The sequence below is a fragment of the Colius striatus genome, chromosome 1 (genome assembly GCF_028858725.1).
Source record: "Colius striatus isolate bColStr4 chromosome 1, bColStr4.1.hap1, whole genome shotgun sequence".
NCBI classification, from domain to species: Eukaryota; Metazoa; Chordata; class Aves; order Coliiformes; family Coliidae; genus Colius; species Colius striatus.
The window spans coordinates 124,325,185-124,350,473 of record NC_084759.1 but is presented as its reverse complement, the minus strand read 5'-3'; the positions used below and the strand labels follow the sequence as shown (position 1 = coordinate 124,350,473).

At 46.8% G+C, this 25,289-nt stretch overlaps 1 protein-coding gene across 2 annotated transcripts; it reads left to right on the top strand.

Annotated features, from left to right (window-relative positions):
• Positions 1 to 1,821: 1,821 nt before the first annotated feature.
• On the top strand, positions 1,822 to 16,817 carry ING4 (inhibitor of growth family member 4). 2 transcript variants are annotated; one of them, XR_009819536.1, is made up of 9 exons: positions 1,822 to 1,905; positions 13,039 to 13,110; positions 13,881 to 14,047; positions 14,240 to 14,354; positions 14,680 to 14,788; positions 15,113 to 15,260; positions 15,663 to 15,724; positions 15,950 to 16,123; positions 16,217 to 16,817. XR_009819536.1 is itself a non-coding variant. In XM_062005931.1 (8 exons), the coding sequence occupies exons 1-8, from the start codon at positions 1,869 to 1,871 to the stop codon at positions 15,987 to 15,989; spliced, it is 750 nt and encodes a 249-aa protein (XP_061861915.1). In that variant the 5' UTR covers positions 1,822 to 1,868; the 3' UTR covers positions 15,990 to 16,817. The 2 variants fall into 2 exon arrangements, 1 of the variants encoding a protein (XP_061861915.1); XM_062005931.1 differs by having other exon boundaries at positions 15,950 to 16,817.
• The last annotated feature ends 8,472 nt before the right edge of the window (positions 16,818 to 25,289 follow it).

Here is a 25,289-nt window from a genome sequence, read left to right as displayed (position 1 = left end):
GCAATACGCACTCAACACATTTTTCTAGATTCAGAGCGCAGCTTTTGCCGGATTGGAAGAGTCCCTGCTGCCGTGGCACGGCGCAGGGACACAAAACCACCTCTCCCCTTTGTTTTCCAACTTCACAGTGGCACTTGATGAAGCTGAAGATAATGTCTGTACGAAGGTTTACCTTAAGTCTTGAGGCCAGTGTCTCCTCTTTTCCCTGTCTTAAGACAGCAGTGGCAACAAGTCCCAAGGGAGCCTTCCATTTCACTGGTCTTAGTATTTTAACATATCCCTAGGCTTGACTTGGGAGATCCAGTGGGATTCCCAGGGGGTCTCTGAACCAAATTGGAGAGGTTTAAGAATGCCAGTTTCTTAACATCAGCTCCATTCAGCTTGGTAGCTCCAAGTGGGATGCTTTTGGAGGATTCTGGTTTAGTGACAGGGTGTAACAGAGCAGATTTTTTTAATGTAACTTCATTAAGAGTGTAAGGCGACGTCTACAAGTATTTTGAAGTACTTTAAAAAAACCCAAGGCCGTGAAGCTTAACAATAATGTTTCAGCTAACTGATGCCAGCTGCTTCATGGGAACTGGAAAGAAGAAATGTGTTTTGAATAATTAAAAGCATGTCATAAATAACTTCAGACGACTAATAGGGATAGGACTGGAAAACACTGCCCCTTCAGAACACAGAGAACCTCTGAATTAAGCAAATGGTTTAACGGCAAGGTGGCCGACAGTTCAAACAGTTCATTTTTATGACAGCCCCTCAGTCTTGCATTGCAGGGTGCCTGAAGACTTAATCCTAGAATCTCCATATAAGCAAAGCCATGGTGTCTTGGAAGATCTTTGGGATGAAAGAAATCTGGTCACTTCTGATGGCCAGAATCTCGGTGCATGCAGTCCTGAGCAATGGCTGTCAAGAAAAAAAAAATAGTGTAGGTGAGGGGACAGGAGAAAGGTAGGTGGGATGTAAAGTTTGCCAAACAAACCCAGCACCTTCCAAATGGTGCAGGATGCACTCAGACCTCTTGAAGGAACAATCCTGAATATTCCAGCCTCTGAGGACAAGAAGAAGGAACATCAGTTTGGTCAGTTCCTTCATAATTGCACATGCCATCTCACCCTAACACAACACTGTACCAGCCATGTGCAAAGGACAGTCAGGGGAAGGGTTCCTGAACTCTAGCAAGACAATCTGTAACTCGAAAGTGACTTGTGGTATAGAGTCCCAAGAGTGGGTGTAGCTCTCTTGTGAGAGCACAGTCAATACATTTAACTCCCTTTTACTGATGTGATAAGTTTGTTAGCTAGGTACAGTTTGTATCACAATCATCTCTAGAGATACGCCAGACTCTGTGATACAGCAGCTACTCGTCGCTGGCACAATTCTATGGTGAACGGAAAGATCCGATGCCGTTGCAAACTTAACAGCATTCCTCACCCGTGTAACCCGGAGGCAGTGCCCAGCTGACAACTGTCTAAAGCCAGGAGAGACCTCCGTAGCCGCCAAAAGACGGAGCCCGTTTATTTTGGCGCGGGGGTGAAGACGCCGGGTATTTTTCCTCCCGCCGGGGGCAGGCGGGCCCGGAGCTGCCTGGCCCCGCGAAAGGCGGCGGAGAGGCTCGGACTGACGGCTGAGCTCCGGGGCCGGTGCTGCTGAGGGGCCGCCGGCGGAGCCCCGAGGCGCCCAAGGGGCAGCAGACGCCAGGCCGCGCAAAGAGGGGCCGCGGGGCAGCTCCGCCAAGCCCAAAATGTCGGCCGGAGCGGAAGCGCCCGCGAAGGCGGGCGGAAGCGGCGGCGGGCGGGCAGCGCCGCTTCCGGGCGGGGAGCGCCGGCCTCCGGCTGCCGCCGGAAGCGCCGGTGTGTGCGGGGCCCAAGATGGCAGCGGGGATGTACCTGGAGCACTACCTGGACAGTAAGAGCCGCGGGGGGCGGGGCCGAGGGCCGCGGTCGGGCCGCCCTGGCGGGAGGCTGCGCGAGCACGGGCGGGACGCGGCGCGGGGCGGGGCCCCGCGGGGGCCGAGCTCTGCCCGGGGGCTACGAGCGGCCCCCGCGCCGCCCGCGGCCTGCTCTGAGCGGCTTGGACGGCAGCCGGGCTCGGCCTGGCCGGTAGGGCCCCGCCGCCGCCCGGTCCTGGCGCTGTCCGGACTAGGCCCTGTCAGCCGCTCGCAACCCGCCGCGCAGAGGCGTCTCCAGGGCCACTTAAGGAACGGCGGAACGGGCTCCGGTACGGCGCTGGTACGGGCTGCTCGTCCACCGAGGGACAGGGCTCAGCTGAGGCTCCCCGGGAGCCCGGGCCAGCCGCCAGCGCTTCGCGCTGCCACCGGCGGCGAGCGCTTCGTTTGTCCCCGGAGGAGGGAGCCAGGTGCTCTCGGCCGCCTTCCTGGAGCAGTAGCCTGGCCGTCAGCGGCTCTCCGGGGATAAACTGCCAGGTTGATGACATTATGCCGAAGACAGCTTATATATCTGTGTGGAGGCTGTGTCGATAGCTTCCTTTGCTGTCATTTTACAAGAGCAGTCCCGTTTTGCCGGTCGAAGAAGTGCCCTGTAAATACCAGTGGAGTTGATGACGTTATCTGAGTCCTCCTATGATTTCATCCTGCTTTAAAGTGCTTGTAGCTGTCAGACTCTACCCTTTAGGGGAATAAGACTTTCGATGCGTGTTTTACACCAATGTTCTTAAAATAGTCAAGCAAAGTAGTCAGAGGAGTTTTTTTAAGGAATGTGATAATGAGTTAAGATTTAGTAACTTGTTCTTAGCTGAGTGCTCTTTTTGTGTTTTCTTTCTGCTCTGATATCAACGCTCCAAACAGGAGAGTGTGGTGACAACGCCAGGTCTTTAAAGCATGGTACTTCTGGTAACGTTTCTTTCACTTAACAATACTTGACCAAGTTAAAAATCTCCCTCTATTTGGCTGTGCTCCAAAACGCTGGAGCTTGATTCTTCAGAAATTTTGCCACAGTAGGTCTGCTCCAACACAGAAGCAATACGGTGTTACTACAGGGACAAAGGGTCTCATTCCTTTTGTTTGCAGGGCTGCTTTTGTCATTAGGAAAGAAAACCTCTTGTGAATTAAATTAATAAAATTCAAGACCCATAATAAATGCCAGTGAAGGCTGGAAATGAATTGATGGGGGTCTAGGAGCTGCAAGGAAAGAGGATGCAAAAGCCTTGCAAGAAGAGTTGGATGAGGAGGCAGATGAACAGCAAGGACTACTGAACAAAGGTGTATGTTCTGTTGTTCTCATTCCACTGTGGAAGTGTACAGTTGACAGAGGCTCTTCAGCAAAGATGGGCAGGAGTTGGGAGGTTGGGGGCAAGACAAGAGGGGAAAGAAGCAGATGGACAAGAAGTAGGTACAGGGGAAGGATGCAGAAGTTTTTTACTGGACAAGCACAAGCATAGTGTGAATAAGAGCTGCAATACAAAGATAAGACAGTGAAGGACTGGGATTTGCAGAGAGGGCAGGGCTGAGAACGATGCAGCACGGAGTAGGGAGAGGTATGGTAGGCACAAAACCAGAGATAAAGGAAGCTGTGGATGACCTTGGTGGTTAGACAGCGCTCTCACTGAAGCCGAACACTCCTGGATCTCATTGTCACTGTCACCTAAAATCTATGAACCTTGTGGCAACCCTTGTGTTCCTCTAGTATATGCTTGCAGAAAAAATGCCAAACTCTTCTTTTCTCTCTCAGCTGAAATGCGTGGGCCTGCAATTGAATTAGAGACTCTCTTCTTGTTGAAAGCAAGTATTAGTATGGTGGTTTAGACCAAACCAATGTCATTTTAAGGTGGCTTACTTGAAAAATAGCAATGTGCTCGATGTAACAGTGCTTAAAAAATCTGACTACAAAGGTGTTAGGAAGAACAAAGCAATCTTTGCTGTCTTTCAGCCTTTTTTGCATACTCCTAGAGCTCTTGAGGCCTTTTCCAATTTTTGTCTGGTGTCCTGCATAGTATATGTTAACTATAAGAGTGTTGCTGTTCTTCATCTGGAGCTCCTTCCAGAAGCACACATGGTATGAATTGTAATGCTCTCAGTCAGAGGGCATCCATCTATCTGATGGTCTTCAGTAGGGTAGGTTACTGATACGCTTTGCTGTCAGGGTTTTGTGGCTTTTGTCTGTAATTCATTTCACCTTTAATGCCTTTTACCTGACATGTTGAAGTGTCCCCTTATTTAAAAGTTTCTTCCTCGTGTAGTCTGTAATTGATGACGTTTTTGGTAACTCGGAGAAAAAAAATGGATGTGATATATGTGTATATGTGATTCAGTTTTCAAGTTGCCCACATTGTTCTTCTCCAAGTCTGCTATACTCTTTTTGACATCCTAGGTGAACTTCAGCTCTCTGCACATGCATGCAGTGTTTTAGTAGCCAGTCTTCTTCACGGTGCTAACTAAAGTCAAGTTGTCCATTGGGTATGCCCTTATCCCTGTTCACCATTGCATTTCAGCTGGGAACTCATGCTTAGGTAACTGATATAACAGGTGTAATAGTGTCTGGCATCCTTTACCCATCACTTGGACTGCTTCTTCCTAAATGGACTACCCTCTGTAAGATGTGATGGACAGTATTTGTTGGCAGTCGGGCTGTCTTTTGCTGTCCCAGTGGTCTGTTCCTTCCATTCCCATTCTTCCAGCCCACATCCAATCACTTCCAAGTGGCTACCTTTTGTTGGAACAAGAGCTGCTTCTGGTTGATTTGCATGAGCAGTGCAGCCCCTGCTGATAGTTCTCTGTGATGTGTTCTAAACCCTTATGTAGCTGTTTAGAATACTTACAATATATCTTATGTTTGTTTTTTTCTTATTCTAGCCTGTTACATGAGATACTTTCTGATACTACATTGAGTATTTGATGCAGGCTGTAGTTTAATCACTTAAAAAAATTCCTTTCACTAATGAAATGTATACTCTTACCAAAACCCCACCAGCTGAAGTGTAACCCTTCATCTATATTTTCACCTTCCTTTAATTCTTTGTGATGATCTCCGATCAGCTATTCCATTTCTTTTTGCAGCTGTCTGACAGAATTCAGTCTCATCCTTTCTCCCTCCTTCCTTCATTTTGTTTTATTTTTAGCATTATTAAAAACACTCAGTTGAGTTGTTAAAGTAGATCACTGATGTTCCAAAACTTCTTGAAAATCGATACAAATAAATAGAGCAGAACCCTTGGTCAGCTCTTCTAAAAACATCTAATATTTACATTTACTTCTTGGAATGGAATCCTTTTAGTATTATAGTGCTAATGTGAACACAGTTTTCAGTTGAATTTTTTTTTTCCTCCTACAGAGGTTCTCTTTCATGTGGTTTACTGGCTGGATCTCCTCAGGGAATGAATGAGGAGCGTGTGATGAAAGAGGGCAATTGTTTGCAGGACATATCCTTGAAGAAAGCAAAGTGTATAATGAATTAATTAAAGATTGTAGGAAGAAAAAAGGTGACCTCACGATTGAGGTTGTTGAGTGCTACTCTCACAAAGGGAGTTTGATGGTCTTTTTTTACTTTGAGGGTCATGCTTTTTACAGGCTTTCCTTACATGGGTTTTGCTTCCCTCAAATGTTAAGTGAAAAGTCTAGTCAGAGGAGCAGATGTGCAGAATGCTTGTAGCTGCAACTGAAGTCTGCTTTGGATGGATAATTCTGAAAAGTCAGGCTGTGTGACATTTTCAGACATTTTGAGAGGTGTGTTGGTAATTAGCTGGCGCTCTTGGCTTGTATCTCTTGGCCTCAGCAAATCGCTTGACCTTCACTTTATTGGTAAGGGAAGTGGGCTATTCTACCAGCAGCACTGTAAAAAAGCACACCTTGAAAAGCTGATTACCAAGCCAATTTTCGGACTGGCCTTTGGGTCATGTATGTGTGACTCTGTAGGGGGCAAAGAGAATAAAATAGAACTTTGAATCACTGCTCAGACACTGGGAATGAGAAACACCTCAAATGAAAATCTTTTGCAGTTAGGTAAATAAAAAACAATATGTTAAAACGCCCAAGCAGTCTGACGGAGCTGTGCATACAGCCTCCCTTGTTTCAGCTCATTAATTTTGAGTCCTCTGCTTTGGAGATTTAAAGTTCTTTTCCAGGAGAATTTTTGTGGAATAGCCAAGTTAACAACAGTTGTCTTAATAAAAGGTGTCTGACAGATTCCTAGGTCTGGTATTTCAGTAGCTTTCAAGTCCTTGCTGTAATTTGAAACAGAGTTTAGACCTAGGGTTAGACGTGCCCTTGCCTTTGCTCTAGGCTGTGAATTGCAAGGCATATCTGTCTGAAATGTGTTGTACTCCTAGCAGATGTCTTTGCAGCAAAAAAAATACACATGTTCATTCCAAGCTGAACATCCTGACAGAGGAGCTCCAGGTCTTGTCTACTCTCATCACCTTCCTTCCTTGATCCTGCTGAAGCTGCCCCTTTCAATGACTAAACCGAGCCAAAGGATTCCTGGAAGGGGAAGAAGAGGAATGTTTCTTGTTTCAGTTCTCTTCTTCCCTAATGTGTTTTTTTGACCGTGGCTTTTTTCTCAGTTGTGACTCTCTTCAGTGACTGAAATTAAGCATGAGAAGATTCGCATCTCTTCAAATATTGATCTCCTCCTGGTCTCTACAAGTTTTATGCTTGCATCTGAGGGCAGAAAGCAAGACACTGAAGTGCTGTCCCTCACACTAAGAAGGCAGTGCAGCTTTAGCATGGGAAAAACTATGAAGTTAGAGACGTAGAAAGGAACGGAGGAAAAACAACAAGGAAGAAAACAGTATTTTATGATGCGAAGATTGGGTTAGAAATACTATAGTGGAGGCTTTGAGAGGGAGAAGGGAAAGGTGAGTAATACAGGTTTACCCAAACATGAGATGCAAACACTTGAGTTTTCTTCGTGTTTGAAATTTTCAAGGATTGCCAAGCTTCTTTGTAACAGGCGTAGTTGAAGGACACATATTCAGAAATCTGTTCCAAGTTGTTTCCTACAAGTCTCTATTTATATGTGAATGTGCCATCCATGTATGGATTGTCTTTATAGCAGAGGGAATTGTTCTGCAGCCACAGGTATTTTCTACTATCAGTGCTTCCTTATTTATCCACCTAGTATGAGAATAAAGTAAGTATACTTACTGACAACACAGAAATTTATCTTTTATGGCGACAGAGCCAAGGCATGTATCTCTTCTCAGCTGTCTCATGCCTGGATTTGTTATAAAATGACTTCTCTGCTCACCTGCCTATGCTCTTCTCCTGAGAACTTGTCTGCCCAGTGGCTCAGATAGCTGAGGTGAATGGAGGGGTTCATGTTTGTGGATTGCTTTCTGAAGCAATTCAACAGCACCTTCCCTGCTGGTTCCAGCTGTTGCTGCCCACTACATATCTTCCTGCCTGGACTCAAGAGGTAATTGCTTTATTTGCCTTGCTGAATGAAAAGCACGCATTGTGCCAGTTGGAAAACGTGTGCCAGACTGGCAGGAAATTCAGATTTCCATGTGGTTGAACTGGTCTGTTACTAAATAAATGTCAGCATAAAATATCAGTAAGGAGTGGTAACTAAATAATACAAATCATCTCCATCTTCCCTCACCTCAAACCTCAGAGAAATTAGATTCTGCCAACATTTGATCTAAGTAAGACCTAAATGCTTGGTAGAGTCAGCAGCAGAGGGCCAGTAACCTTGGTGAGCTCGAGAGGTAAAAGGATGTCACCAACCTGTCTGCTCAGGTGGCTGCTTGATATTAATTCAGTTTCTTGGAGGCCACCAGTCACAGCCTGTTCCAGGAGCAGGCACTAGGACAGATCTGCCTCAGTGAAGAGAATGATGGAGACGACAGACATAGATTAGTCCTCAACTGGTAAGTTAACATGGTAATGTGTGGTCATTTTCTTTGGGGTTTCTCACTATTTTTTATACCAATTAGGGAGGCATCAAGTTTCCTCTGCTCCTTCTATTTGCAGATGTTGATAGGCACATAGAGCCACACCAGTTCAGGGCTTGTCAGTACTGGAAAACTTACAGCAGAGTAAGCACAGAGCAACAGAAATAGCACACGCCCTCTTGAAAGTCATCTCTCCTCTGCAACTGAGATGGAATGTCCTTTCATTCCTTGGTAACATTAGGTAACCCAGTAAAATAGGATTATTCTTTTGGAATAGCTAGATCTGTCTGCATTTTCCTCTGCATAGCTTTGTCAAATGAGGGCATGATGTGTGAATACTCTCAGAGGGCATGGGTGCAATGTCAGAACTTGCTGTAGGCTAGCCCTTGATCCCCTCGCAGTCCCGGCCGTCTTCCACTTTTCCCAACAGCTCTTTTATCTCCCACTCTACCTACCCTCATCTCTCCTATCTTCTCCTCAGTGGAGTATGTGGCCATACCCTCCTTGCCTCTAAAGTTTCTCACCTCATACTTAGATATGCAAATCTCTTAATAAATTGTTTCTATATTCAACACCGCTTCAGTGTAGTGAAAGGTGCCTTTCACCTTACTGAGACTTTGGATTAGTTGCATCTGTGATGCAGCACACAGGATCTGTGGAAAATTACAGAAGGTCTCATGCAGGGGAGAGAATTTGGTGATTCATAGGCATCGTTTGTTTCTGTGTGAGAGCTACTGGCACAACCCACACTAAGCTAATACATGTGTTATTGTTAATGACCAGTTCATTTAGAATTGATTTTGTTGTTCTCTTTTTACCAGAGCTGATACAAGGTGACTTTACAAGACAAAGCATACTGCATTTTCTCCACATTTCTTCACTTAGCCCACAGCAAATCTGATGTGACTGTTGTGGCAAACAGCCCTGTGATCTCTGTGGTGGTAGTCCCTGCCTTTGGAGATCTGTGATAGGCTGGACATGCCCAGAGTGGTGCGAGCCTCATTTGATGTGTCAATTTTGCAAGTCCTCTAAGCTTCTGAAACCAAGGGTGATGTTTAATCACAGAATCTCAAGGGCTGGAAGGGACCTTGAAAGATCATCTAGTCCAACCCCCCCTGCCAGAGCAGGACCACCTAGAGTGGGTCACAGAGGAACTCATCCAGATGGGTTTTGAATGTCCTCATAGAAGGAGACTCAACAACCCACTTAGGCAGCCTGTGCCAATGCTCTGTCACCCTCACAGTGAATAAATTCTTCCTTGTATTTCTTTGGAACCTCTTATGTTCCAGCTTATGCCCACTGCCCCTTGTCCTATCGTTGGCCATCATTGAGAACAGCCTGGCTCCATCCTCCTGACACCCACCCTTTACATATTTGTAAACATTAATGAGGTCACCCCTCAGTCTCCTCCAAGCTGAAGAGCCCCAGCTCCCTCAGCCTTTCATCATAATGGAGGTGTTCCACTCCCCTAATCATCTTTGTGGCCCTGTGCTGAACTCTCTCCAGTAACTCCCTGTCCTTGAACTGAGGGGCCCAGAACTGGACACAGTATTCCAGATGTGGTCTCATGAGGGCATGCTGTAATAAAGATCCCTCTTCCGTGGCTGGCCCATGCTTTGGGCCAAGTTGCTAGCCTTGCTGGCACGTTCCTCACAGAACATCTTCGGCATCCGCCTCTTCCTCTCTCACATCAAGGCAAGTGTGTGGGAAGAGACCCTCGCTTTGTTTTTCTATCTGATTGTTGCCCATTTGGGCCAGAGTGACCACCTTTCACTGCCCTCTTCTCTAGTGATCAAGGATGCCTCTTACTATACTGTGATCCATATCAGAATGTGAGAATTGTTTGAGTGTTTTACAGTAGGTACTATTTAGTCATGGAAAGCTTAGGTGCATCTTACAATAAGAAGAAAGCGCAAATGAATTGTAAAGAAAAAAGGAGACATTCAGGAGGAAATGAAACTACATAAATAACGTGAGTGTTTTAGAAAGACTGAGGGGAAAGTGTGTTGTGTTAGTAGGAATAAAGAAATGGAAACTTAACTCTTTAGATTTATTTTTTACTATTATTTTTAGTCAGGGTACTGGTGTCTGATAGTCAGCGCAGCCCAGGCCAAGCAATGTCAGCAAGTGTTGTGACCACTATGACAAGTTCTGTGATGCAGAGCATCGCTTTTGTTGTTTAAAGGCTTGTTGAGAGGTTTTGAGTCAAGCTGCAGACAGTAGAAATCTTCAGAGAGTCACAAGGGCTGGAAGGGACCTCAAAAGATCACCTAGTCCAACCTTTGCCTTCCCGATAGTTCGATTAAACTACTTGCCGTACAAATAGTTTGTTGCTCTGTTAAGACTTGCTTAGCTGCAGCTTTGTCTTATTACGCTTTTTGTTCCTGCCAAGCTCTCTCTGGATGATAATTTGTAATGGTGTACTCGGCGTCTTTCTACTTGCAGTTGAATAGATAAAGCATCTTTATAACAGTTCCTCATTATAAAGTCACTGTACTGTCACTCGTTTCATTTTCTCTCAGTTTATTGATGAAGCGATTACAGAACATTGGTCTGATGATAGATTGACAGAGTGAAACGTTTTGCTGGGGTTTTAGGAAATTATTTTGCTGCTTCTAGCAGGGAAAGAATTCAGCTGACAGGGGTTTGTCCCTGTGGAAACCTGCCTGGCTAATGAGCCCCTGGAAGATCATTGCTCCTATGTGCTTGACTCCAAAATGTCCCACCGATTGTGTCTGTGCAGAATGCCTGCTGGGCCAGAGCCAGCGCCAGATAATGCCTCTCCCCATGCTCTCTGCCTTTGGGGGTAGAGAGCTCTGCATGCATGCAGGCAGGTAATGAGGCAGGGGAGCCACCAGCCTGGCCAGTGCCGGGAGGGAAGAGCCTCTGAAGGACAGATGGCCTGGGCTGAAAAGATGAGACCAGGCATGTAGAGGCAAAGGGAAGACAGAGGCTTTTGAGATGAAGACACTGGTGGTGGTGGTGGTGTCAGTTTTTTACAGTGAGGACTGTGAAAACTAGAGCACAGTCCCTTTCAGATTCTGTAACAGAAGCAAACTCCTGACTTTTTCCTACTGCGAGAACATCACTGTGAATCCTGGCCAGAGCCTTGTGGCCATGTTCTGCCCGGAGAATAGCATCCTGCTGGTTTATTTGTACTAGCTCAGGTACTCACTCTTACCTAAAGGTTTGTAGACGTGCTCAGGGAAAACTAACTGTAGCCGGTGAAATTTGTGCTGTACTGACTTTCCTTTTTGGAAGAGGAATAGAAATTACATTCCTCTTTTTTTAAAACCTCAAAGTCAAGAATTTAGGAGTCGTGATCTTTCAGGATTAATAAACTCAATGTAAACTTGACATATTGTGTGCAGTGCAAGAACAGATACTGTTTTCCCCTAGAGGATACCTGTCTTGTCTTCTGCAGGGGAAGCTTTGGAGAGGAATGAAAAGTAGCGTGCTGCAGTATGACCCATGTTTTGTTTGCTGTGTAAATGGAAAGGTTTGGAGCTGGCTTTTCCAAACCCAGGGGACTGCAGGAAGGAAAAAGGCATGGTCTTGAGACTGCCAAACTGGATCTCCTCCCTATCATAAGTTCCTTTTGTAAGCAGCTATAATTTTCAGCACTGTGTCCCTGTTATCTTCTGAGATACCTTTTTGAGCCGTAGGGATGTAATCTGGTAGTCAACTGCTTGAACCCTTTGTGAAGTCTACTATGCTGGACAAACATGAAAGCAGCAAATTTAGGAACATACAGACAGCCTTAGTTTTGCCACTGATGAGGTTTTTGAGAATTGGATTTTGCACTGTTGTCTGTCCTTGAATGCCAGGAAGCGATGTGCTCGATGTGTACGTGCTGGGCAGTTATGTATCTGGCTACGTAAGGACACCTACTGTCTGAGCATTCCTCAGATATTTAAATTAGAAATGACGACAAGCTCAATTACTTCTAAGGATTATGTATGCAACTTACTATGGTCTGTGTAAAAAAGTAAGTTAAAGGAACAGCTTCTGAGCCCAGTGAGGCCCACGGTTGTTTTTACCTCTTTCAGGAATTAATTTCATGGCCCGTGTGTGGTGCTTGTTAAAACCTGCCTCTTGCATACAGACCTTTCCTTACGACTGGTTGCTTTTCAGGGAGAGCCTCTGCTGTAGAAATACGTGGCAGTGAAAACAGAGACTACTGTTGGGACTGATGTATTAGACAGTTTTGATGATGGGTAGATGCACTTTCATCTACACTCCCTATGTGTTGGAGAGTGAGTTAAGGAAGCAGACATGCTTATGTTGTCTTTCTGAAGAGCTTTTCCCTCACCTTATGAGGATTCGTTGGTTTGGGGTTTTTTTATTAGGTGTAAAGGTGACAGTAAGCAAGCTTGGACTTCCAAGTTAATGACACTAGATCTCAGTTGGATGAGACAGGCATGTAAAAATGCACATTGTTTTTATCAGCTTTGTCAGTTGAGCATCTGGTGGTGCCTGGGGGGTGAGTAGCGTAGTGCATTGAAAATTAATTGACTATCAGCTTCACGTTGTTCATTCAGAGCCCTACAAATGTTTATTATTCATGACATGTAGCAACGTCCAGGTGTTGGACAGACCACACCGAGATTACGGTGCAGAGGGCAGAGCAAGGAACACATGATGGGGGTGTTAAGACTGCTGCTCGCTGCTCCCCATCTTCTCAGACTTGCTCTGTGGCTCTGCACAAAGTGTGTCCTGGTCCCTGAATGTAAAACGGATGTGCTGAAATGGACTCAGTTTTTCAGTGAATTAGCACTTGATCAACTTTAATTTTTGAGTCCTTGTCTGGAAATAACCTCAATGGCATTATATACCAGCTGCTGTACTATTTTCTTCATCACTCAATGGAGTCTTTGGGTGGACACGTTGTATTATAATGACTTGACTTCATTGGAAATTTTGGTTTCCTGCTTTCTTTCTTCATGGAGGCCTTTGTGCACGGCAGCAGTTTTCTGTTAACTGGTACATACGATCCTGGATGGAATATATCCCGTTTTTGTAGCCTGTCTCCTTTGGAGTTGACAACAAGTGGAAGCACACTAGTGGGCGACAGGAAAGGGCATTGGAAATCGCTGTAGCAGTGTAGGTGTTGTTAGCAGTTAGTTTTGTTCCTGCCTTTCTGGCAGCATGGACAGGAGCCTGACTTCTACATGTATCCTCCTTTCCCTACAGGTATTGAGAACCTGCCGTTTGAACTGCAGAGAAACTTCCAGCTCATGCGAGATCTGGATCAGAGGACAGAAGGTGAGGATTAGGGATTTGTTGATGAGACAGGAAATGGGGAGGTTCCGAGGGAGGTTCTTCTCCCTCTCTACGCTGCCCTGGGGAGGCCTCATCTGGAGTCCAGTGTCCAGTTCTGGGCTCCTCAGCTCAAGAGGGACAGAGAACTGCTGGAGAGAGGCCAGTGCAGGGCCGCCAAGATGATCAGGGGACTGGAGCATCTTTCATATGAGGAAAGGCTGCGGGAACTGGGGCTGTTTAGTCTGGAGAAGAGGAGATTGAGGAGTGATCTTATTAACATTTATAAATATCTAAAGGGTGGGTGTCAGGAGGTTGGGACATCCCTTTTTTCTATAGTAGATAGTAACAGGACAAAGGGTAATGGGATGAAGCTGGAACACAAAAAGTTCCACTTAAATATAAGAACAAACTATTTTAGTGTTCAGATGAGGGAGCCCTGGCACAGGCTGCCCAGAGGGGTTGTGGAGTCTCCTTCCTTGGAGGTCTTCAAGACCCGCCTGGACATGTTCCTATGCGACCTGATCTAGGTGAAACTGCTTCTGCAGGGGGGTTGGACTAGATGATCTCTAAAGGTCCCTTCCATCCCCTACCATTCTGTGATTCCAAATACGCAGCTTGTCCAACTTGTTTTTTGCCTTTACCTTTATGATGGGGATCTCAGGGCAGGGGAGGAAGCCCACAACTGCTGTGATCCCTCAGGTCTCTCTTATTATAGTGTGTGTAGGTGTATGTATCTATATGTATTGACGTATTTAATGGTAAATTTGTTTCAGACCTCAAGTCGGAGATCGATAAGTTGGCCACAGAGTATATCAGCAATGCACGGACTTTGTCTTCAGAGGAAAAACTGGGGCTTCTCAAGCAAATCCAGGAGGCCTACGGGAAGTGCAAGGAGTTTGGGGATGACAAGGTTCAGCTGGCTATGCAGACCTACGAGATGGTATGAAGGGAAGTGTCTAGTGCTTATCGCATGAAAGGCTGTACCAAAGCCCCAGTCTTCACAGGGCCTGATCTCTCTTTTTAGCCCTCCCCACTCTTACTTCACAGCTCTTAGTGCAGGTGCTGCGCCCTCTTGCCATTGCCCTCTTGGACTGTGTTCTGTGGTGACTCCTGGTCCCTGTGGTCTTTGCAGGTTGACAAGCACATCCGTCGGCTGGACACTGACCTTGCCCGCTTCGAAGCAGACTTGAAGGAGAAGCAGATAGAATCCAGTGACTATGACAGTTCTTCCAGCAAGGGCAAGAAGAGTGAGTACCACCACTGGGCTGCAGATTGATACAGGAGGCAGCCAAGTGACTATGGAAGTGGTGGGGATGAAGGCAGGCACTGGAGTGGTACAGATCAAAGACTGTTGCGCTGGAATCTGAAGGACAGGTAAAAGATGATGCCCTGGGCTCTTCCTTGTGTGAGCATGGTCAAGGCCAATAGATAAAATTAAGATGGGGTGCATGGCCCGAAGCCAATATGCACTCTGAAGTCGGAGTGTGTTTTAGTGCTGGAGAGGTTGTTACTATCAAGTGTCAGGAATTTTGATGGAGTGGCCCGTCTGACACCTTGTTCTCTTCTTACCAGAGGGCCGAGCCCAAAAAGAGAAGAAAGCTGCCCGTGCTCGCTCTAAAGGGAAGAATTCTGATGAGGAAGCACCAAAAACTGCCCAAAAGAAACTGAAGCTTGTCCGCACGTAAGTGTTTGAGAGGTCTGTGGGAATGAGGAGCAGCACTACACATCAGGCCAAGAGAGGCCTAGTCAGGCTTCCCTTTGAAGGATCCAGTCCCCACCCAGGCTAGATGCTGTGTCCCCTGTCCCTTTCTGGGAAGCAATAGGAAAGGAGACCTTTGAATTCTTTCAGGGGAGCGTGGCATGAGGAAAAAGCAGGTCACTTGGGTGTGTGTGCTTAAAGCAAGAGAAGTGTCTGTCTCTGGTAAACAAGGGCACTGTCTTGGGAGGGACACGAAGGGACCTGAAGGAAGTTATTTTGCTGACCTACTCTATTCCTGTCCTGCAGTAGCACAGAGTATGGGATGCCTTCAGTCACCTTTGGAAATGTGCACCCTTCAGATGTCTTGGATATGCCCGTGGACCCCAATGAGCCTACTTACTGCCTCTGCCACCAGGTCTCCTATGGGGAGATGATCGGCTGTGACAACCCAGATGTAAGAGCCTGCACTTGATGGAAATGGGGCAGAAGGGAGTGGGGAGAGTCTTGGCACAGAAAGCCTTGTCCTGCTTAGTTGGGGCCTGGTGCAGCAAGCAAGGACAAGAGGAATGCTTACCTCAGCTTGGGAGGGCAGAGAGCTCGTTTGCTAGGGCCTGTCAAGTGGGATTCTTCAAGGTTTTCCTTAAAATGTCAGATTGCTTTCTTGCCCCTGCAGTTAGCCAGGGAGGAGGGGAGTTACTGCTTACTAACAACATAGAGATTGGGGGTGGGTCTTCATTCCTCAATTGCTGCTAAGGATCCGGGAGTTTGTGATCAAACGTTGGGAGGCTTCAGTAGCCTAGAAACAGTGACTTCAAAGTAAAACTGCTCTTAAACTGCCTGCTCTCCATCCCAACAGTGTTCCATTGAATGGTTTCATTTTGCCTGTGTGGGTCTGACAACAAAACCAAGAGGAAAATGGTGAGTGAACAAGCAACCCAGAGGGCCCATTGGCCTTTGGAAAGGGGAGGCCTGGGGTGGCAGAAGGGACAGTACTGTCTATACACACTTAGAAGACCTCTTAACAAACAAAAACAACAACAAAATAAGGCTTTGTCTGAGACCTTGGAAGAGATCTTTTGGGACTGTGTGTTCAAGATTCATGCCATGCCATAAATGCTGGCCTTTTACTTGCCTTTCTGCCAGGTTCTGCCCTCGCTGTTCCCAGGAGAGGAAGAAGAAGTAAAATCCCATGAGCCCTCAGTACTGCTGCAGGAGCTCTCTTTCCCCCTGCCAGGGCCTCGTCCCAGCTCCCCCAGCCCTTGGGGCCTTGGCTGGGGGGAGCTGGCCCTGTTTGTGGTTTGGGCCATCCCTGGAATGGTGTGTACCCTCACGGCGGTTCCTGTGTGTTCTGTACCCCTGGTTGCTTCCGAATCCCTAAGGGAGGCCCTTTCTCTGTACTATTCCAAACAGGTCTCTCAACCTCAAAGGGAATGAATGAGGGCACCAGGGTAGCCACCAGATTCCCAGGGATTCAGGTAGCCCCTGATTTTCCTTGGCTTTCCTTCAGCCTCCTCAGAGTCCATTGCCTACTCTCTGCTTAGAGAACAAGGCAATGGCATGGGGGAAGGAAAGGAGGTAAGTCTTCAGCATTTTAGGCCTTTGACTTTCCTGGATCTTTTTCAGGAGAGAGGGAGTAACGAGGCCACTTCTTAATCTAGTGGGCTGGTTGAGAGACTGAAAACCTACCGTACTCCCTGTCTTTAACCATTCCACTACTGGCATTGAGCAGCCTCTTTTGTTGGGGAGAGAAGGAAGAGGGAGTGTTTAGAGCTAGCTTTGTCTCTCTTATTCCTGGGGTAAACCTGCTGGTCTGGGAAGCACAGTGGGTGAAGGAGGAAGAATTTCTGACCACATGGGGAGAAATGGCTTGAATCTAGCCTGTCTTCCAGCTCCAAAATTCTGCCTTCCTTTTGTGCAGTGGTGCTTCTCTCTTATGTTGATGACGGGAAGTTTGGGGATTCAGATCCCACTTGTATAATACAGAATTAAATAAAGTTCATTGAAATAAATACTCTTTGAGTTTGCCTCGCGGTCACCTCCAAAGAAAACCACAGCAATCAACGTTATTCTTTCAGCACTGCTTTTATTCTAAATGATGAATGTGGTAGAGCTTTTTCATGTCACAATCCTGAATAATGTTACTAAGTGACATGCTGCCTAAGTCAGGCTTGACGGTGTACCTAGTAACTTGCAAAAGGTTGCTTTCTAGTGGCTGTGAAAAATACCTGCTCCTTCAGTCATGCCCTCGCAAGAGGCAACTTATTCACAGCTTTGTTGGATCGTTTCCTTCATCGGTTGTCTTCTCTGAAATGAGGAGAGGTGGAAGTTATAGAAGGCCAACCCTGGCTGCGGCTGTTGGGCAGCACAGCTGGGAAGATAAGCCATGAGGACAAACCACGTGCATCCAAGAATGTGGATACATGCTCCAGATACCCCGGTAACTTGCTCCACAGTGAGTCACTTTCACCTTGGATCACCTTGTTGCCAGAAACTCCAGCTGCTGTTACTAGGATAATTTTAGACTGCCAGACAATTACTGAAGACATGGTCTGTCTCTCTTGTGTCTGCAGATGACTGTGAGGAGATGATCCCTAGTGAAGCTCCCCTTTATTCCTTTGGCATGGCCTGGAGGTTGGTGAGCTGGAGTCTCTTCTTCCTGCTTGTTCTCTGCTACTCAGGAGAGTTTAAGCTTTTTGTCTGAAACGGGAGATGTTTTCCTCAGGCAGATAAGTTGTCAATGGAGCATTTTTGTTCTTGCAGCCATGAAGCCAAAGCTTTTTCCAGGGGTTCGTTATTAAAAGTATTCAGAGGACCACATGGCGGAAGAGCAATGTTGCTCTCACCTTGCACTTGCACGGGGACCCTCTCAAAGCCATCAGCTCAGGGGATGGTGGTCAGTCTTCTGTCTGAGCAAGTTGGCATTGAGTCAGTCTTTCCTGGGCCTTCGAGAGGGGGCACTTAAGTTCCCATTTTGCACAAAAAAAAACCCCAATAGAGGTAAGTTACCCAGGCTATGGCTTATATGGTTTGTGGTGCCACTGCCACAGAATGGATCTCAGTCCCTAGATTGCCTCGACCATTTCCCTGGGGTTTCCCTCCTGAAATGGAAGGAAGCAAATTCTGGAAGATGCTGGTTGTGTGTCTGGTACAGTCTTCATAACAGGAGATGCTGTGCCATCATCCAGTGAGTGAGAAGGCTGTGCCAGGAGGAGAAATTTCTTCAGCTGGGATTTATGTAGGTACCAGCTGGGTAAAGCCTTGGGCAAAGTGCAAGGGTGGCAAAGGACGCAAGCACTCCTCAAAGCAGTTTGGTTTTGATGGGATAGGACACTGGATTATAATTGCCACCATTAGCAGCAAGCTCTCTAGGAACTGTGGGGTGGAGAGGTGTTTGAAGTGGCAGCCCTGGGATGGAGCCACTGCTGATGAAGGATAATGAGTAGCTTTAAATGCATGTGGTGTAAAGTGAAAGCAACGTGAGCAGGCAGGGGTGTGTTGCTCACCAAACCAGGAAGCAAAGCAGCATCTACCTCACATGTTGCTGACTGCACAGGAGGAGCTCTGTTTGACGTGGCTCTGGTTTGGGAAACACAAATCCCAGGTCTTCTGCAGTCAGCATAGGACGCTGAGAGCAGCAGGCAGAGCAGAATACTCCCAGGCTAAAGCTTGGCCACAGAGTTACTCTTGTGCTTCTTGGCACGCTTGGAATTGATATATTCTGATGACTTAGGGCAAAACACATGCCAAGCACAGAGGCCGGTTTCTGATGCGGTGTCAGAAACTGACAGGGTATGCCAGGCTCCACTTGCCTGCTGTCCTGCTTCTGCCCAGCAAAGGGGTGCATCAGCTAGGAGCACAGAGTATTTGGGGGACATTTGCTGCAGCTGAGGGAATGCTCTGGATTACAGGAAAAGGGAAAAAATACGGATAAAACCCGAGGATTTTTTAACGGCTTACAAGTACAAAATGCAAACGAAAAGACATCAAAAATCAACCTTGGAAGAGAGGGAATAAGGGCGGTAACTGTGCAATATTTAATTACCAAAGGAGGAAAATAAAAGAATCAGTGGAAGATAGAAATTACCAAGTACAAAAACTGAAGCCAGTGGGAACGAGCCCTGCAAGCGACACGGCTAGAAACACAAGCAGCTTTTTTTAGAATGCCTTTTGTTTTTGATATAATTGAACATGGCACGTGTCCATTACCAACTGCAGATAGCAGAATTGTTTGTAATGAGCGGAGGGGGAAGTGTTCTGTAAATATTTGTTCTGTGTTGGTGCTGGTGTCAGACGGAGATGATGTACTTCCTAGGCAAACAGTAAGGGGGGTTTTGAATAACATCTATCGGGGCAAAGGCGGCCTTCAGTAACTGGTGTTTGTCATCCTGTGAAAGCCACCCAAAGACATCCATGGTCTGCTCTCCATCAGGCTTTGGGCTGCTAGGGAAAGTCTAGAAGGCTGGAAAAGAGGTCCTTAAGGCTGATCTTTAAACATGTCAAGAAGGCTGGAGTAGCAGTCCACGTGTGAAATACTGAAACATCAGAGAAGTCCATTGCTTCTCCCTAAACCACACAAGAAATCCAGGTCAACAAAACAAAATTAGCTTGACTGGAAACAGCAAAGAAAAGGTCGGTCACAAAGTATTCCATTTGATTGGATTTTTTGTTTTTCAAAATCACTGTTAATAGTTACCTGTATCACCGTGGTGGTAATGGTGGGAATGGCATCCCAATGGCATCTGAAAAGTTTGCTTCCCCTAGAACTGGAGTGCTTCAAGAAGGGATACACTGAGTTAATCATGAACTCCTTGAAAGAACTGGCTAGCTTGCAGATTTCATGGAACAGCTGTCAGTGCAACATAAACACTTTCTAAAACGGAGCTGGACAAATTGCCCTTTTAGAGGGTTTGGAAATAACCTAGTTGATGAATAAAGTGAAGTCTTGAGTTTCAGGAAGCTGAAGCAGCATGACAAGAGGGAGGACTTTTACCAGTGTCTTCAAGCCCATTTATTGGCTCCAGGTGAAAGGTGATGCTGCTGAAGACCTTAAGGTTCAACTCAAATGCTGGCCAAATCAATCCCAATGTGTCAAATGAGGAGCAGAGACAGACATCACTTGTTTCTACTGTCTGAAAATAAAGCCGGTGTGATAATTCAAACATCTGAGCAAGCTTAGATTGAGGGCCCTACACAAAGCAGACCTGGCTGGCTTGCCAGTTTCTGAACCCTTGTCCTTTGTATAACCAGCCAACCATGGCTTTACATTTTCCCTGTCATGAACTAGGAGGGGCAAACTCTGGAGACGTCGACAAGCTGCGTGACGTCTGGGAAGCGTGCAGTCCCCGAATGCTCGACAGTAGCAGGTGATAGGCAAGGAAGGCTGCAGCGTTAAGCCAGTTACAGACTTAGCAGAAGGAAATAAAATGTCCTTCCTTTCCCAAGCCAACTGAAGGAAGCTGCCACAACCCTGTTGCCTGGTAGTTACAGTATTAGAAGAAACGTAGCTGTTTTTATCAAATAAAATGCATTTCATTTGTAAAAATAGTCAAGCAGCTTGATTAATTTATGCTAATTTATTCTTCTGAATACATAAAAGAAACTTAAGTGTTAGTTTAAAAAAGACCCCTTTTTTTCCCCCCCAAGTCTTAAGGACAGGCAAACCCTGTCCTTAAAAAAAACTAAGCTCCTAAAGCTTGCCTTAAAAAAAAGCGTCCATCGGGTTACCTACTTCGGTATGTTTTTGCAGATGTACTATTTAATTTCAGTCGTTTCTGTTGAAGGAATATTGAAGGAATAACTCATTCAAAGCTGAACACCTGGCTAGGAGGAGAAAAGGCCGAAATTGGGGGGTTTACACATTTATAAGCAGCAAGGGGGAAAAAATAAAAAGTATGAGACCGCAAGGTTTCCTCATTGCAAAACCTCAAAGGATCCAGTCATTGGAAGAACCTATTTAGTTACCATGGGTAGGTGTAGGTGGGAAGAGAGCTTTCTGGAGCTCTGTAGCCCAAGTCTTTGCTCATGCTAGAGGTAACTTTGTGGTTGGATCAGGTGTTTCTCACGCCCAAAAAAGCTGCCTAAAAAGACGGGCGCAGTTTGTTCAAGAATGCTTTCAGCAAGCTGCTCCATTTTAGGTTGTATTATTAATTCAAGAAATTATTTTTAAATGCTGTTTTTGCAATCAATTAAATATTCCATTTTCTAAATGTCAAGTAAAACAAAAAAAAGGCTTCATTCCCTATTTCCTAACAGAATAAAATGTAAATTATCTGAATTAATGCGTGTTATGACTCTACAGTGTTTGTATAAATGTGAATAGATTAACATATCCACCAAGTTAAAACGAGTGCCAATTTTAATACAAAGTCTATATTTACCAGCATATTCTCATAGCTCTCAGCCACTGGCAGTTACACCACCAAAATACAGTACAACCATGGAATGAAGATTATTTAACCTGTGATTAAAGTCAGCAATTCACATCATTTTGGTTTAAATGAGAGCACACTCTAATGCTTTTGTCTGTGGAGATGGAGACTTCAGCCCTGCTCTGAGTGGGCTGGTACCCACACTCCCATCACAGGGCTGTAGCTACAAGGATGAGGGCTTCAGTGTTGACCACTCAGGAGTTGTTTCTGCTCAATGGAAGAGCTAGAGCAGAACTGGAAGAGTTCATTGGCTGCTGTGCAATGGCTCTGATGGCTTCATGGCTGGGCTATCGTCTCTTCTGTTTATACCAGATACGCTCTTGAGATGCAGGACAACTAAGTCTGTGTCCTGTAGGTGCTGGGGTAGGCATTGCTGTCTCAGCTGGTGTCTTCCTTGTACCACATCCCAAGCAAATGCTCTTCCCATCTCATAGAATGGTAGGGGTTGGAAGGGACCTTTAGAGATCATCTAGTCCAACCCCCCTGCAGAAGCAGGTTCACCTAGATCAGGTCACATAGGAATGTTGTCCAGGTGGGTCTCGAAGACCTCCAAGGAAGGAGACTCCACACCCTCCCTGGGCAGCCTGTGCCAGGGCTCCCTCACCTGAACAATGAGATAGTTTTTTCTTATGTTTAAGTGGAACTTTTTGTGTTCCAGCTTCATCCCATTACCCCTTGTCCTGTTGCCAGATACAATAGAAAAAAGGGATGCCCCAACCTCCTGACACCCACCCTTTAGATATTTGTAAATATTAATGAGATCCCACCTCAGTCTCCTCTTCTCCAGACTGAACAGCCCCAGTTCCCGCAGCCTTTCCTCACAAGGAAGATGCTCCAGTCCCTTTGTCATGGTTTGGCCCATCTAGCACAGCAGCACACAACAGTCTCTCGCTCGGTGCTCCCATTCACCCCCACCCTTGTTAGGATGGCAGAGGACCCAGCAAAATGGGAGTAAAAAGATAAGCAAGATTGTTGTGGATTGAGACAAGGGCAGGGAGGGCTCACTGACAATTATGGTTCTGGGCAAATCAGACTCCAGTACTCAGAGAGGAAAGTAGGAAAGTTTATTCTACAAGAAACAGAACAGAATAAAAGCAAAAAGGGAGTAGGATGATGAGAAAATTACAACCAGCACTTTAAGATCTCCCTCCCTCATCCCTCCTTTCTTCCCGGGCCCAGCTCACTGCTCCCAATATCTCTACCTCCTCCCTCCGCAATGGCTCAGGGGGGCAAGGAATGGGGGATGTGGTCAGTCTCTCACAGATGGGCTCTGCTGCTTCTGTCTTCTCAGATGAGGACAACTCCTGGCATTCTTCCCCTGCTCCAACAAGGGGTCCCTGCCCCAGGACACAGTCCTTAACGAACTTCTCTGGTGTGGGTTGTTCCCAACAGCTGCGGCTTCTGCCGATACAGGGTCCCTCACACGGAACACAGTCCTTGGTGAATATCTCTGGCGTGGATTCTTCACCGCGGTTGCAGTTTATGCAGTTGCAGGGTCCCTCTCTCGGGACAAGGCCTCTTCTGGGCATAAGTTTAATGAGCTGCTTTGTCGTGGGTTCCTCCCCACAGTTACAGCTGTGGATATTGGGTCCCTTCCTCAGGACATGGCCTGCTCCAGCCATAGTGATAAAGGGCCCCTCCTTCGGGACACGGCCTGCTTCGGCCATAGTTTTAAAGAAGAAAATCACTGTCCCTGGCTCGGGGCCTTTAATGAAGTGAATCGCTGCCCCTGGTCCGGAGTCAGCTTTAGTAAAATAAGTCTCTGCCCCTGATGCGGGCTCATTATCAAAATGAATCTCTACTGCCGATGTGGGGTCTTTAAAGAAATGAAAATAAATCTCAGCTTCACCAGTTCTCTCCATAGAATGCAGGGGAGTCTCTGCTCCAGCACACCTCCTCCTCTCTTCCCTCACTCACCTTGGAGTCTGCATGGTTGTTTCTCTCACTGTTCCTACTCTGTGCACCACCACCAGCCAGAAGAAGGAAGAAGGGGCAGAAGAAAGAAAGAAGATGGAGGAAAGAAACCTCCCCTTCCGGCTTCTTCTCAAAAAGTGATTGTGGAAGCGTCTAATTGGCTCAGCCCCAGAAGTGGGTCTGGCTCTGAGCTGGGGAGAGTTGCGAGCAACTTCTTACAGGAGCCATCTTTACAGCCCCTTCCCCCTTACCAGAAAAGGCTGTAATGTCAAACCATGACACCCTTGATCATCTTGGTGTCCCTGCACTGGACTCTCTCCAGAAGTTCCCTGTCCCTCTTGAGCTGAGGAGCCCAGAACTGGACACAGGACTCCAGATGAGGCCTCAGCAGGGCAGAGTAGAAGGGAAGCAGAAGCTCCCTCAAGCTGCTGGTCACGCTCTTCTTGATGCATCCCAGGATGCCATTGGCCTTCTTGGCCATGAGGGCACATTGTTGGCTCATGGTTAGTTTGTCAACCAGGACTCCCAGGTCCCTCTCCTCAGAGCTTCTCTTCAGCAGTTCAACCCCCAGCCTGTACTGGCGCATGGGGTTGTTCCTCCCCAGATGCAGGACTCTACATTTGTCCTTGTTGAGCCTCATGAGGTTCCTCTCTGCCCAACTCTCAAGCCGGTCGAGATCCTGCTGAATGGCAGCACAGCCTCTGGGGAATCAGCCAGTCCTCCCAGTTTGGTGTCATCAGTGAACTTGCTGAGGGTACACTGTCCCCTTATCCAGGTCATTGATGAAGATGTTGAACAAGACTGGCCCCAGAACATATCCTTGTGGAACTCCACTGGCCACAGGCCTCCAACTCAATTCTGTGCCATTGATCACCACCCTTTGGGCTCTGTCATTCAGCCAGTTCTCGATCCACCTCACCGTCCACTCATCCAAGTCACACTGCCTGAGCGTTCTGATGAGGATGTTTTGGTAGACAGTGTCAAAAGCCTTCCTGAAGTCAAGGTAGATGACATCCACTGCTCTCCCCTCATCTAGCAGCCAGTTGTGCACTCATGGAAGGCTCTCACGTTGGTCAAACAGGATTTACCCTTGGTGAATCCACATTGACTCCCCTAATAGCCACCTTATTCTTCATATGTTCAGTGATAACGTTCAGGATGAGTTGTTCCATCACTTTTCCAGGGATGGAAGTGAGGCTGACCTGCCTGTAGTTTCCTGGGTCATCCTTCCTGCCCTTTTTGAAGACTGGAGTGACATTGACCTTTCTCCAGTCCTCAGGCACCTCTCCTGTACTCCATGATTATTTGAAAATGATGGAGAGAGGCTTAGCAACCACATCAGCCAGCTCCCTCAGCACTCAAGGATGCATCCCATCAGGACCCACTGACTTATGAGCCTTAAGCTTGGCCAACAAGTCTTTAACCTCTTCCTCATCCACCCAGGGCAAGTCCTCAGCTGTCCTGGCCATCCTGCTATCCTTGCTGGGCTGGGCTTCCCAAGGGTCAGCCTTGGCCATAAAGACTGAAGCAAAGAAGGCATTCAGTAGTTGGGCCTCCTCTGCATCCTTTGTCACCAGGGCACCCTCTGCGTTCATGTCACCAGGGCACCCTCTGCGTTCAGCAGCGGGCCCACATTCCCCCTCACCATCCTTCTGCTGATGATGTACTTGAAAAATGCCTCATTACTGTCCTTAACATCCCTGGCTAAATTTAATTCTAGAAGGGCTCTAGCCTTCCTAGTTGCACCCCTGCATGCCCTGGCAATGTTCCTATACTCTTCCCAAGAAGCCAGCCCCTGTTTCCACCTGCTTTCTGCCTGAGTTGTCCCAGCAGATCCTTGCTCATCCATGGAGACCTCCTAACTCCTTTTCCTGCTTACCTACATGTTGGGACACACTGATCCTGGGTTTGGAGGAAGTGCTGCTTGAAGACTGACCAGCTCTCTTGGGCACTTCTACCTTCTAGGATCTTATCCCATGAGATCTGTCCAAGCAGTTATTTGAAGAGGTCAAAGTTGGCTCGCCTGAAATCCAGGGTCACAGTCCTGCTTTGTATCCTGCCCGTTCCACATAGGATATTGAACTCTTAGTCACTGCAGCCAAGGTTGCATCCAACCTTCACATCCCCAACCAAACCCTCCT

Coding starts and splice junctions, on each gene's coding strand:
- ING4 (XM_062005931.1), top strand. CDS start 1,869: ATGGCAGCGGGGATGTACCTGGAGCACTACCTGGACA. Junction 13,111..13,880: donor TCTGGATCAGAGGACAGAAG/GTGAGGATTAGG, acceptor AATTTGTTTCAG/ACCTCAAGTCGGAGATCGAT. Junction 14,789..15,112: donor AAACTGAAGCTTGTCCGCAC/GTAAGTGTTTGA, acceptor CCTGTCCTGCAG/TAGCACAGAGTATGGGATGC.